Source organism: Scyliorhinus canicula, chromosome 12, assembly GCF_902713615.1.
Source record: "Scyliorhinus canicula chromosome 12, sScyCan1.1, whole genome shotgun sequence".
NCBI classification, from domain to species: Eukaryota; Metazoa; Chordata; class Chondrichthyes; order Carcharhiniformes; family Scyliorhinidae; genus Scyliorhinus; species Scyliorhinus canicula.
This window is the reverse complement of record NC_052157.1, coordinates 67969931-67984519: the sequence shown is the minus strand read 5'-3', so window position 1 is coordinate 67984519 and position 14589 is coordinate 67969931. Positions and strand designations below refer to the sequence as shown.

The 14589-nt window shown below is 50.0% G+C and overlaps 1 protein-coding gene across 5 annotated transcripts in view; it reads right to left on the bottom strand.

Annotated features, from left to right (window-relative positions):
• The window catches only part of LOC119974502 (basal cell adhesion molecule-like), a 174738-nt gene extending 160744 nt beyond the window's left edge, over nt 1-13994 (bottom strand). For all 5 annotated transcript variants that reach the window (XR_005462513.1, XR_005462515.1, XR_005462514.1 and 2 more), the window contains exon 1: nt 13973-13994. Coding sequence is in view for 1 of the 5 variants with exons in the window: in XM_038813441.1 (XP_038669369.1) it covers nt 13973-13979 (7 nt within the window). In the remaining 4 variants the exon portion in view is untranslated. The remainder of the gene's footprint in view (nt 1-13972) is intronic.
• Nucleotides 13995-14589: the final 595 nt, after the last annotated feature.

Genomic DNA, 14589 nt, shown 5'->3' with positions numbered 1-14589 from the left:
GCAAATTAGATCAATGCTTTCTCCGAATGGTGCTGGACATGTGCCTCAGTGGCTGCTCCCCTCTCTCACTTTGTCTGGCACACACACAGCTCAATTAAACTGCGGGCCAATGCCCGTGCCCAGTGTGCATTAGTGGAAATGGGGTTAAAGATTGGGGAGTGTCCTGGGCCTATTGACGCAGTGAAGGATGAGCCTTAACACGCCAGCGGGGAATCACCATGCGAACTATGCGCTGTGCTGCATCCATTTTGAAGTCGCTTTTGGTTACATTCAGTCAGCTCTGAGAATGCAACAAAGGGCACAACAAGGTTCTCTATCTCTCAGTCCCTGTCAGCTCTGAGATCAGCTACTATGAGGGAAATGGAGTACAGGGCAGGGGCCTGGCTCAAGAAAGGAGGCAGAACTGGGTAATTTGAGGCGGTGCTGGGGCAGAGCCAAGACCTGGTTCGAGAATGGGGGGACGGGTAGCGGAGGGGGTCGGCAACACCAAAGCCAATTTACGGTTGGGGATGGGGTGGGGGTCAGGGCTGTAACCTGGTTCAAAAATGGAGGGGCGGGGGGGGGGGGTGAGTTGCAGCATGCTTCCAGGGTGGAGAGTGCAGAGCCAAGGCCTGGTTTCAGAATGGGGGAGAGGCTATAGCACAGGGATGAGACATGGTTTGGGGATGGAGAGGGTGGGGACAGGGCCTGGTTCCAGGATGGGAAGGGAGGCCTGGGCATAGGCCTGGATCCAGGATTTTGAGAGCAGGGCTGAGATCTAGTTCCAGGATGTGGGAATGGGTTGAGGTCTGGTCCCAGATGGGGAAAAGGGCTGATGCTTGGTTCCAGGGTGGGAAAATAGGCTGAGGCCTGGTTTGAGGATGGGCTGGTGCCAAGGCCTGTTTCCAGGATGTGGGATGGAGCTGAGACCTGGTTTCAGGTTGGGGAGAGCAGGGCTGAGGGCTGGTTCAGGACGGGCGCGAGGTTGTCGCCTGGTCCCAGGATGGAGGAAGTGGCTGGGGCCTGGTTCAAGGATGGGGGAGGGTTTGAGGCCTGGTTCAAGAATGGGGGGGGGGGGGGGGGAAGGCTGGGCCTGGTACCAGAGTGGAGGAAGGGGCTAAGGTGTGGTCTGAGGATGGGGAGGGGCTGAGGCCTGGTTTGAGGATGGGAGCAGAGGGTGAGGCCTGCTTTGAGGATGGGGAGGGGCTGAGGTCTGGTTCCAGAATGAGGAAGGGGCTGAATCCTAGACCCAGGATGGGGAAAGGGGCTGACTCCTGGTTTGAGGATAGGGAAGGGGCTAGTCCTGGTCTCAGGATATGGGAAGGGGCTGAGACCTGGTTCCAGGGTTGGGGAGGGGCTGAGGCCTGTTTGAGAATTGGGGAGAGGCTGAGGCCTGGTCAGAAAAGCATTAACCCCACCATTAATTTTCTCCTCAGTTAATTCTCCAGATTCGTGCTTGATGTCATGGCCTTAAGGACAGTTAATATTTATTTCCCTAGCAGGCCCACATTCACTTTGGAGTTGATCAATCCCTCTTAATTGCTGGTGCCTATTTAAAGAGAGTTTGCAATGTCAGTTTGCAGCGTGCAAGCTGTGGGGTATTGAGAGGAGGAGGTGCTGTGAATCATGGGAATCCTCCCGTGGATGGCAGAGTGCTGAATGATAGCCGCTTACTGTTAATAAGAAGACTGTTGGTGCAGCTTGATTGAACCCCCTCAGGCACTAGCAGTATACTTCATAAAAGAGAAGTAAATGACTGTGTGGCTCAATGACTGGGAAGTTGAGATAACACTTCTGTTACAAGGGGGAGTGCGTGGGGGGGGGGGGGGGGGGGGGGGGGGGGGGGGGGGGGGGGGGAGAGAGAGAGACACAGGCGCACACAGTGTGAGACGCACACAGTGCCCAAGACAGGTGCAGATTAAAAGATTGTGCGATAGAGACACAGGTAGAGACATGCAATCTGGCGCAGAGAGAGAACACAGCAGAAATGAGACCGAAGGGGAGACACACAGCATTCCAAATGATCCATGCACAAAGGTGAGACAGACAAATACAAACAGAAGTGAGGCTAACAAGACACACAAGGCTAGATCAATGAAAGCTCAGGAGACAAATGCACAGGTAGAGACAAAAGGGAGCGAGTTGGAGAGATGCACATAATGTGAGCCACACCGCCAGAAGCAGACAGAGAAACAGACATCAGAGAGAGACAGGCAGACAGAGACAAAGAGAAACAGACAGAGTCACAGACGGGGAGAGAGATTTTCTGACCCCGCCCACCGCTGGAACGTCCAGTCCCGTCCAGTGAACTTTGACAGATGGGAAGAGAAAGAGACAGACAGAGAAAGAGCAAGAGACTCCAGGGAGAGGGAAAGATAGACAGAGAGAGTGAGAGACAGATCGAGAGATAGTGAGATGGAGAGAGAGATAGAAAGAGACAGAGAGGAAGAGAAAGATAGAGCAAGAGACAGAGAGCAAGAAATAGAGAGAGAGACAGCGAGGGAGGGAGAGAGAGGGAGTAGCGGCTCGAGAAAGGGAGAGAGACAGATAGAGAGGGAGAGAGAGAGAGAGTGTGTGAGACAGAGAGAGAGAGGGAGAGACAAAGAGAGGAAGAGAGACAGAACAAGAGGACCACAGAGAGGCAGTGAGGAGACAGATCCCAGGGAGACAGTATAGAGAGACCAGAGATTAGACAGAGAGGGAGAGGAGACAGAGAAAGAGAGGGAAAGAGACAGAGTGAGAGAGACAGAGCAAGGGACAGAGAGAGACAAGGTGAGTGAGACACAGGTGGAGAGACAGAGCATGAGAAATGAAGTGAGAGGAATGAGGACAAAGCGAGAGCGAGAACAGCGAGAGACAGATTCATAGCGACATATGTGAGACGGATGGAAAGGAGAAACAGTGATTAAAAGTACGGCAACACACCCAAATCGAGGCCACACACACTGTTAGAGGTGATTCAGCAAAGAGAGAAAGAGAGAGACATGTGGCAGGACAGGCTATTAAGGGAAACAGGTGCACCGTTGAGACAATGAAGAACATCAAACGGGAAACTTTGGCACCAAAGCAGAAGAAAAAAATACATACAGAGGGATGATTATAATTATCTCCTGAATGCCGGCATATTACAAAGAGGTGACCCAGAGAGGCAGAGAGAGTGAAGGCTGTTAAATTATCTTGCACTGACAGACTGTCAGAAAAGGAGGAACATGCTGAACCCGCTGGCTCGCTGAGAATACTGCGGTGTCAATTAAAGCTGATTCCATACACAGGGGACCTCACTCACAGGCGAGTGATCGTGCTGCCCCACAGGACGGAGGACAAAGAGGCTCCCAAACTTTCCCTCTGTCACCTTAAACAGAGAGAGGTCAACCCCATTCAGGAATCAAACATTTTGAGGAGGGTTAGAGGGGAGGGTAAGGGATGCTGAGTGAACTGCAGGGGGGCTTCTCGTTTATCACTGATCCCATCCGTTCCAGAAAATGCTCACCACCCTGTCACCTCCCCTCCGAATATCTGGAGAAGAAACAATCTGCAGCTGAATAGCCTGGCCTTCTGGTCCAGGCTGGTGTTTCAGGAGAGTAGTCACTACCTTCAAGGCAGATGGCGCGGGGTGGGGGGGGGGGGGGGGGGGGGGGGGGGGGGGGGGGGGTGGTACCTGGGAACCTCACCACCTGGAGGTTCCCCTCCGAGTCGCTCACCACCGCGATTTGGAAATATATTGGCCGTTCTTTCACTGTTGCTTGGACAAAATCCTGAAACTCCTTCCCTAACAGCACTGTGGGTGTGCTTACTGCAGCGGTTCAAGAAGACAGCTCACCACCTTCTCAAGGGCAATTAGGTTGGGCAGTGATTTCTTGCTGATATTCTCCGAATGCTGTTGGGATTCTCTGTTCCCGCCGGCAGCAGACCTCCCGGCCCGCGAGTTTCTCAACCTGGTGTGGTGGGCTTCAATGGAATATCCCATTGACAAGCGGCGGGAGGGGAGAATCCCGCAGCCAGTGAAAGGTGTGCTGCCAAGAAACACATGGCGGGGGACCGGAGAATCTCACCCCATGTATCGGGTGCTTCCCCCCCCCACCAGCCCCCCCCCCCCCCCCCCCCCCCCCACCCACCCCCCCCCGTCTCTCCAGAGGTTCCTCATCATTTAGTAACAGCCAACAGCAGCGCCCCCCCCTCCATCCCCGCCCGGTGGAATAGGTTTAATACTCCCAGCAAGACCCCTCAGTATTGCCTCACTCGACAAGATACTCAGGTAGTAAATGGGCACCTGTCCTAACCAAGGAACCCTCCAAAACCAAGTGTAATAACTCCAAAAGCCCGGCCAGGATTGGAACCGGCATTTTATGATGGTCCTGAACTGGGGCTGGATGCACTGTCTCCAACTTACGGCCTTGCATGTCTTTAACTAAATAAGCCTTTAAATTTGTACCTTATCGGGACTCCTCTAAATAGAATACCAAGTTAATTAACTGTCCGGGGCTGTGCTTGTTTAGACAGTGGGGCAGCTTAATTAATCGCTCCTGCCTGCCAACCTAGGAAATGTAAACTGCTGACCCGTGGAGTACTGGCAAGATTGGGAATGGGTCAATCTGATTTGGTTCCCTGAGATATTGGACAAAGGGAGTGATGGCGTTGAGGGGAATTATACTGAGCTCCAGCGTAATGGGTAGATGCCATTCAGGCCAACAGGAGCGTGCTTTTTTACTGTTCCGCACAAGCCTCCTCCCCTCTTCTCAATAACTTGCAATCAATACAGTACACGTCCGAGGGTCTTCACATGATTGATTAATGATAGAACTTGACCCCAGCCACATGAGGGATTTTAAAAATAAATTTGATTACCCAATTATTTTTCCATTAAGTGCATTTAGCGTGGCCAAGTCCCACTACTCGGCAGATTTTTGGGTTGTGGGGGCGAAACCCCGCAGCCACGGGGAGAATGTGCAAACTCCACACGGACAGTGACCCAGAGTCGGGATCGAACCTGGGACCTCAGCGCTGTGAGGCGGTTGTGCTAACCACTATGGGGCCACCGTGCTGCCTGACATGGGGCGATATTAAGGATGGATGACCAAAAGCTCGGTCAAGAAAGTCGGTTGGAGCATCTTAAGGAGAAGAGAGCGATGGGAGAGGGGGAGAGGGGAGAACGAATTCCAGAGCTGGGAGCCGGTAATGGTCAGCGGGCAGAGGGGAGGCGGGCGAATGGGACTTACGTTAGGATGCTGGGATGGCAGAGATTTAGGTCATCTGAATTTACACAGAGCTCCATCATCTGCAACTCCACCTTGTGTATGTATCCAGCTTTTCCTTAAATATATCTAGCCTTTTCCCTCACCATTCCCTCTGGCAGCGAGTTCCACATTCTCACCACTCTCCGGGGGGAAAGGATTCTGTCCCAACTTCCCGATTAGGATTTTTTTCGTTGGGGCTGGGGTTGGTTTCTGATAATTCTACAGAAGTTATTCATACAGATCAGAGTTATATATAGATGGTCATCATGTTGATATTATAGGGGTGGGAATGTAAGTGAGGGGAAGGTCTGAGAATAATACACTTGGCACAGATTGCAATATTCAGACATGCGCAGTATGCCAGAGATATTGGCTCTCTGTTGGAAAAGGAGCAACATCTTATTTCAAAGTGAAGGACAGTCCTATTATTAGTGGATGACCCTGAATATTTTATCTTTCATCTGGCTTTTTTGTGTCTTATTTGATTTGAAAGATTTGAAGCCATTGTCAAACTTTGTTACCAGAGCTACCGGACTCTGCAACTCCAGAACCAATTACATTCCTTCGTCCCCAGGATGTGGCAAGGATAGAAATAACACATCCAAACCCACGGATTAGGGAGCAGGAGCAGGCCACTCGGCCTCTCGAGCCTGATTCACCATTTAATGAGATCATGGCTGATCTAATTATAGCTTCAAACCCACATTCCTATCTGCCCCCCCCCAATAACCATTCACCTCCCCACCCTTGTTAATCTCTTTTTAAAATTTAGAGTGCCCAATTTTCTTTTTGCCAATTAAGGGGCAATTTAGTGTGGCTGATCCACACTACCCTGCACATCTTTGGGTTGTGGGGGTGAGACCCACGCAGACAAGGAGAGAATGAGCAAACTCCACGGACAGTGACTCGGGGCCGGGATCGAAAGCGGGTCCTCAGCGCCTGATGCACGATCAATTGGACAAAGATGAGAGTTGAATACAACTGAGGCTGTATTGCTCGAAGAGGTGTGGCCTCCCACAGCAGCTGACGAAATGGCTGCTGCATGGAAGACACACATATTTATACTCCGCCTACTGGGCGGAGCCAGCAGGCAGGGACTACCGCTGTACCTGTAGTACAGGGTCTTACCGCACATCATCTAATATAGGTACAACAGTGGTTCACCACAGCGTCATAAGGCAGCAGTGCTACCACGCTGCCCTCCCACCCTTGTTGATCACCTGCAGGGGCCAGTTAAAGTCACCTGAGTTGGCGTGGGACAGGTGTCACATATGAGCCAAGGTTTACTCAGAGAGTGTTTAGGGTGTGGACACTTTAGGAACTTTCAAGCGGTTACTGGATAGGCACATGGAGCACACCAGAATGACAGGTAGTGGGATAGCTTGATCTTGGTTTCGGACAATGCTCGGCACAACATCGAGGGCTGAAGGGCCGGTTCTGTGCTGTACTGTTCTATGTTGGGCAATGGCGGCAGGATTTTTTGTTTTTTTGTGGCAGTCACGGCTTTGCTGGCAGTGATTGCACCATTAGGTATGAGGGTGCTGTCTTTTGGTTAAGAACCTAACCAAGTCTCTTTCCTCGGGTGGATGAAAAAGACCCCACGGGTGCACTAGTTCACCCAGTGACAATGGTTTTCAAAAGTGAAGGGGGGGCGTGTGAATTGTGTTTCATTGTAGTGTGATCATGGGCATTAATTGGGGAGTCAGTTGTGGCCCTGTTAATAAACACAGGTTGAAACTGTGGTGGTTGGGTTTATATAGCGATGTTTGCCTATACTTTGTACTTGTAAAGAAACGTTTTATTAAAAGTGTCCAAAATTGGCTCCAGTTAAGCGTCACCTTGAAGATAAACTATTCGTCTGCCACCATGTTATATTGCAGAGAGCCAGTTGTGAAGGGTTTGCATTCTGCAATTGTGTAGTAGACAGATGCTGAATAAAAGTATCTAAAGATTAAGCTCCAGTTTATATCCTTCACCTTGAGTTAACTAAGCTCTGCCACCGTGTTAGATTTCAGAAGTCAGCTGTGAAGGGCTTGCATTCTGCAATTAAGTAACGAAATGCTTATGAAAGTGTCTGAAGATGGGCTCCACATATATCTTTCACTTATCGGGTAACTATTCCCTACCACCATGTTATATTCCAGAGAGCCAGCTAGTGAAGGATATAATTGGAACCAATCGTTATGCGCACAGTTGGTAAGACCAATGGATCAACAGTCAAATTCTTTCAACAATGCTGCAAATTTGCCCTCATTCAGCACACAGATTCAGGCATGACCCTTATCTGTGTTCCCACTGAGATATTTGGTGTGGTTTCAGCATCTGACGCAACAGTGCTTCATAACATGGTGTAACATGTTGGCAGAGTGGTTAGCACTGTTGCCTCACAGCTCCAGGGACCCAGGTTCAATTCCGAGCCTCGGGTAACTGTCTCTGTGGAGTTTGCACTTTCTCCCCGTGTCTGCGTGGGTTTCCTCCGTGTTTCCTCCCACAGTCCAAACAGTGCAGGTTAGAGGGATTGGCCATGATCAATTGCCCCTTAGTGTCCAAAAGGGTAGTTAAGTGGGTTACTACTGGGTTAGGAGATAGGGGTGAGAGGCCTGGCCCTAGGATAGGATATCCGTTCAGAGGGTCGGGTGCGACTCGATTGGCCGCAATATCCTCTATCTGCACTGTAGTGAGTTCCATGGTCCTGCAGAACTGGCCAGTCTTCCAAACCAGATTAGAAATAGAACTGTCAGGGTTATTTTAGCTCCCTGTGGTTGTTAGCCTCTGCTTCAGTCCTATCACAACCTAAGCATGGCTTGATTTTCACTACATCTTGTTGAGCTGCGGGATGCAAAAATCACATTGCGCATGGGCGGGGTGGGTCATCCCAGGTACGCAGACCAGTGCGATGCATCTGTGGGGGGGTAGGATTATCAAGTGGCAACTGCTTAAAAGCGGGTGACACACAAAAGACTTGACCATATTGTTGCATAGCAGTTGTGCAATTCAAGTGTGTCTCAAAAAGAATTCAACCTTTTGCGAGCATTGACACCCAATATTTCTTACTCCAGTGAACCCTGGTCTATAAACAATATTAAGTAAACATTTGCAACCATATCTGTGGAGGATTCACCTGTGCCTACATTAATCCCACACTTGCCTTCAGTTGGTAAAGGCTCGTAAGGCCATATAGTGGGGACTGAGGCTCTTCAGCCCATCTTACCGGTCCTAGATCTGTGCAAGAGCTCTGCAATTAACCCCCCTCGCCCCGACTCTTTCCCCATAGCACTTCAAATCCTTCTGAGATTTTCCAGAATGTTTCCAGAGGGATGAGAAGTTAATGGCGGAGAGACTGGGAGAAGCTGGGATTGTTCACCTTGGAGTAGAGAAGGTTAAGGGGGAGATTGAATCGAGGCTGTTCAAAATCATGAGGGGGCAGTTTGGATCGAGTAAATAAGGAGGTGTTACCAGTTGGCAAGAGGGAGGGTAACCAGAGGGACACAGATTGAAGAGAATCGATTAAAGAACCGGAGGGTTGGGAAAAGAGGTGATTTATTTTTTACACAGCGAGTCGTTGTGATCTGGAAGGTGCTGTCTGAAAGGGCGTTGGAAGCAGATTCAACAGGAACTTTCAAAAGGGCAGAATTGGGGCGGCACGGTGATTAGCATTTCTGCCTACGGCGCTGAGGACCCGGGTTCGAATCCCGGCCCTGGGTCACTGTCTGTGAGGAGTTTGCACGTTCTCCCTGTGTCTGCGTGGGTTTCACCCCCACAACCCAAAGATGTGCAGGTTAGGTGGATTGGCCACGTTAAATTGCCCCTTAATTGGAAAAAATGAATTGGATATTCTGAATTTTTTTTTAAAAGGGCAGAATTGGACAAATACTTGAAGGGGGGAAAATTGCAGGAATATGGGGGGACAGCTGGGGGTGGGGGGAGAGTGGGACTAACTGGATGAATCTTTCAAAGAGCCAGCACAGGGATTGATGGGCTGAATAGGCTCCTCCTGTGCTGTGTGTGTCTCTGATACCGTGATTCTAAATCATTGCCCCAGTGATCTCAAATCTTTGTCGTCCAGTTACTCTGCCTCCTGCCACCAGAAAAGATTTCTCCCAATCTACTCGAACAAAAGCCTTCATCGTGTTGAATATTTCTGAAGCAAAGGAGTTAAGTAGATTTCTCCATGGAGCCACCCCTCCCAATAATTGCAGGGTTTGACAGAGAGCGTGTGAAAGTGGCGAGATGCCGATGGAGGGATATCTATAGAGAGGGGGGGGGGGGGGGGGGGGCACACACAAAGGGAAGGCGAGAGAGAGACACACAGACAGGAGGGAGAGAGATACAGAAGAGGGAGTGAAAAGCACAGGGAGACAGACGTACAGAGAGAAAGGGAAAGAGACATATACGGAGAGAGTGAGAGGACACACATGGGGGGGGGGGGGGGGGGGGGGAGACAGAGGGGAGAGAGGAGCAGAGAGAGAGACAGACACACGCAGACGGCAAGAAGAACGAGGGAGGGAGACACTCACAGAGGGAGAGAAAGAACCGAGAAAGAGAGGCACACAGGGAGATAAAGAACGAGAGACACACAAAGGCACATAGACCGAGAATCAGAGAGCTCAGTTTTATTTCACTGAGCAGCCTCCCCCTCGCCCTTTCACTGAGGAATGTTTAAGAGCAGCAGGTTGGTGTCGATCATGATCACAGGACAGGCAGCTCGGTGTGTTTAACTTCTGCTGATCTGCAAACAACTGCCGCGCTTCCCCCCCCACCAGTACCCAGCTCCCCGCCTGGCAACCTGAGAGTTCGGCTGAGGTTAATAAGCAGAGGGGGTGGGTCACGAGAGAAGAGGAGGCCAGTGTAGGGTCTTCAGACACATCCAGCTGCTTAGGGCTCAGCTCGCTCGATGAAAACTTCAACTCAACTCCCAACAGACGCTGGGATCTGAGTGTTTCCCAGCAACAATGTGCATTTATGTAGAGCCTTTGGCACAGTACATTGTCCCAAGATGATTCACAGGAGTGATGAACAGACAGAATTTAACCCCGAGCCACATAATAATCTTTATTCGTGTCACAAGTAGGCTTACATTAACACTGCAATGAAGTTACTGTGAAAAGCCCCTAGCCCACGCTCCGGCACCTGTTCGGGTACACGGAGGGAGAATTCAGAATGTCCAAATGACCTAACAGCACATCGTTCGGGACTTGTGGGAGGAAACCGCAGCACCCGGAGGAAATCCACGCAAACACGGGGAGAACGTGCAGACTCCGCACAGTGACCCAAGTGGGATTCGAAGCTCCAACACTGGCGCTGTGAAGCAGCAATGTTACCCACTGTGCTACCATGCTGCCCATGTGCTTCTGTGCCGCCCATATATAAGGAGATATTTGGGACAGGTAAACAAAAACTTAGTCAAAGAGGTTGTTTTAAGGAGCGGGTATGAGAGAGAGAGAAAGCGGGAGAGAGAGTGCGTGACAGAGATCGAGAGAGGGATCAAGGGAAAGGGCAAGGAAGAGAGTAAGGGAGAGAGAGAGAGAGAGAGAGCAAGAGAGACAGAAAGTAAGTGCAAAAGAGTGCATGGGAAAGCATGAGTTAGAGAACCCAAGACAGCGAAGGGGAGAGCGCAAAGGCGAGAGTGAGGGAATGAGTGAGAGAGAGAGTGTGAGAGAGAGGGAGAAAGCGTGAGAGTGTGTGAGAAAAATCAAGCGAGAGCTAGCGAGCAAGAAAGCGAGGGAGAGAGCAAGAGAGAACATGAGGAAGAGAGCAAAAGAGAGTGAGTGAGAACGAGAGAGTGAGAGAGAAAGAGAGAGCAAGAAAGAATTAAAGGTTTAGGGAGAGAATTCCCGAGCTGAAGACCCAGGCAGCTAAAGGCACGGCCATCAAGGGTTTAGCAATGGAAATCAGCGGGATGATTATGAGTCCGGAATTCGTGGAACGCAGAGCTCTCAGAGGGTTATAGGGACTGCAGGAGGTTACTGAGATAGGGTGGGTTGTAGGAGCTGGAGGAGGTTACTGAGAAAGGGAGGGTTATAGGGACTGCAGGAGGTTACTGAGATAGGGTGGGTTGTAAGAGCTGGAGGAGGTTACTGAGAAAGGGAGGGTTATAGGGACTGCAGGAGGTTACTGAGATAGGGAGGGTTGTAAGAGCTGGAGGAGGTTACTGAGAAAGGGAAGGTTGTAGGGGCTGGAGGAGGTTACAGAAATAGGGAGGGTTGTAGGGGCTGGAGGAGGTTACAGAAATAGGGAGTGTTGGGGCTGGAGGAGGTTACAGAAATAGGGAGGGTTGTAGGGGCTGGAGGAGGTTACATAAATAGAGAGTTGGAGGGGCTGGAGGAGGTTGCAGAGATAGGGAGAGGGATATGTAACCTGTGATGGCACTTCCTGCACTCTGCACACACACAGCATAATGAGGGATAATAGCATTGACCAGTTGAAATTTAATAGGAATCACATGAGATTCAAGAAGGAACATATTCCGAAAAGTAAATCAAACCTCTCCCTTTTTAAACACAGTATGAGCCAAGACTTGTTTTCAGGTGTCTATGGATATCCAAAACCTGGTCGGTGGGTCAGAACATGAGATGATAATCAAGCTACAATACTTTGTGAATAATGAAGTAACCTCTGGACTCTCTGATGATTGAACTGGGACAATGACCATTTTCAACTAAAGCCTACACCTCTCCGAAAAGTTATGGGGGAAATTTAATCAAGGAATTCAAGGGGTTTGGGTAGAGTAAATAAGGAGAAAGTGTTTCCAGTTGGCAGGAGGAAGGGTAACCAGAGGTTGACACAGATTGAAGAGATTCGGTAAAAGAACCAGAGTGTGATGCGAGGAGAATCGTTTTTACACAGTGAGTTGTTGTGATCATAGATTCATAGAATTTACAGTGCAGAAGGAGGCCATTCAGTCCATTGAGTCTGCACCGGCCCTTGAAAAGAGCACCCTACCTAAGCCCACATCTCCACCCTATCCCCGTAACCCAGTAACCCCACCCAATCTTTTTTTAAATTTAGAATGCCCAATTCATTTTTTTTCCAATTAAGGGGCAATTTAGCATGGCCAATCCATCTAGCCTCCACAGCATTGGGTTGTGGGGGCGAAACCCACGCAACCATGGGGAAAATGTGCAAACTCCACATGGACAGTGACTCCGAGTTGGGATCGAACTGGGACCTCGGCCCACCCAACCTTTTTGTTTGGACACAAAGGGCATTTTATCAAGGCCAATCCACCTAACCTGCACATCTTTGGACTTTGGAGGAAACCAGAGCACCCGGAGGAAACCCACACAGACACAGGGAGAATGTGCAGACTGTGTACAGATAGTCACCCAAGCCGAGAATCGAACCTGGGACCCTGGATCTGTGAAGCAACTGTACTAACCACTGTGCTACCCTGTTGCCCCTGGAAGGTGCAGCCTGAAAGGGAGGTGGAAGCAGATTCAATAGAAACGTTCAAAGGGAAATTGGAGAAATACTTGAAAGGGAGAATATTCCAGGGCTGTGTTGGGGAGGAGCTGGAGGAAAGAGTGTAGGTTTAATTGGAGAGATCTTTGACAGAACCAGCAAGAGGCCCAAGGGGCCAAATGGTCTCCTACTGTGCTGTAAGTGTCTCTGAAAGCCACCTCCTCACCCCAATGCAGTGGGGCTGATTAAAGTGGGGCAGACCTGACGGAGGGATATATAACACACCTGGGTCCTTGTCTGAAGAGCAGCTGGTTCCTCAGTCACCAGATGTCTGCTCTCCTTTCCTCCCCTCTCAAAACCCTTCATTTGGCCATAACCGGAATTCGGGCCAATTCAACGATAGCACAAGAACAAATTAAACCACTTCACCAACACGATTCTGTAACCAATCAGGCTGAGTGCCTACTCAGAGCTGTCGAACAACAGCATGCGAGATAAACAATTGGGGGGAACATTATTCACCCGCACCAAGATAATTAAAGTTGTGTGACGCACTGCATTCATCCCCTCAGGATAGCAATAGACAAATCCTCAAGAGTACTGTACCCCAGTGTTCTTTTGTTATAGACCTGTCCCTACCAGTACTGTACCCCAGTGTTACACAGTGACAGACCAATCCCCACCAGTACTGCACCCCAGTGTTAAACAGCGACAGATCTGTCCCCACCAATGTTGTACCCCAGTTTTATACAGTGATAGTCCTGTACCCACCAGTACTGTACCCCAGTGTTATACAGTGATAGTCCTGTGGCCACCAGTACTCAACCTCAGTGTTACAGAGTGACAGACCTGTCCCCATCAGTATTGTACCCAAGTGCTATGCAGTTTCAGACCTGTCCCCACCAATATTGTAGCCCAGTGTTACACAGAGACAGACCTGTCTCCACCAGTACTATACCCAGTGTCACACAGTGACAGACCTGTCCCCACCAGTAATATACCCTGGTATTATACAGTGACAGACCTGTTCCCACCAGTGCTGTACCCCACACAGTTTTATACAGTGACAGACATGGCCCCACCAGTACTGTACCTGTGTTACACAATGACAAATCAGTCCCCACCAGTACTGTGCCCCAGTGGTATACACTGACCGACCTCTCCCCACCAGTACTGTACCCCAGTGTTGAATAGTGACAGACCTGCACACAAGTAATGTGTCCCATTGTTACGCAAAGAGAGAGCGTTCGCCCCTAGTACAATCCCATGTTTTACAGCTTTTCCAGATACACATTCTAACCGTAGCCCTGCTTCAATTTCCCACAGTTCGAGCAAATGCCCTGAAAATCTTCTCATACTTTGCATTACATTAGTCTGAATCACAGTTTGGCAGGGCCCTTGTTGTCCATCACTTCCTGATCCCACCTCAAGCCGTTGCCATGGAGACCATCCCTGACTTCAACAGCACTGCAAGAAAGGTGGACACCGGTCATTGTGTCTATCCGGGCTGACCAAGTTGTGCGGTGTCCTGCATGGCATCCCGGGGTCAAGGCAGTGTCAGGAAAGGTCCAGGCTCAAGCAGGCCGCAGGCCTTTCAGCCAGCTGCCTCAGCCCAGCCTGGCGTGGAGATTGTATAAAATCCCTGCCTTGTGCAACTCAGTCTGCGCTGGCACCGGGAAAATTAAACTGCATCTGCCGACGTATCCCGGAGAACCAATGTCTTCCGGTAAAGGAGGAAAACTCAGTGGCTGCACATTGCACCCATTAACAGCCGCACTGCAATCAGACCACATAGGGGCCTACACCATTCCCGCACTGTCCAAAAATAGCATATAACAAAAAAAAGGCACTATTTTTAAAATGCCCATTGCAAATAGAATCCCAAAAATAGTCGGACCATAAAAGATGATCCTTAAAACAGCTGCCTCCTCCAACACAAGTGGCCTGAGAAACAGCTGACCTCTCTCTCTCTGAT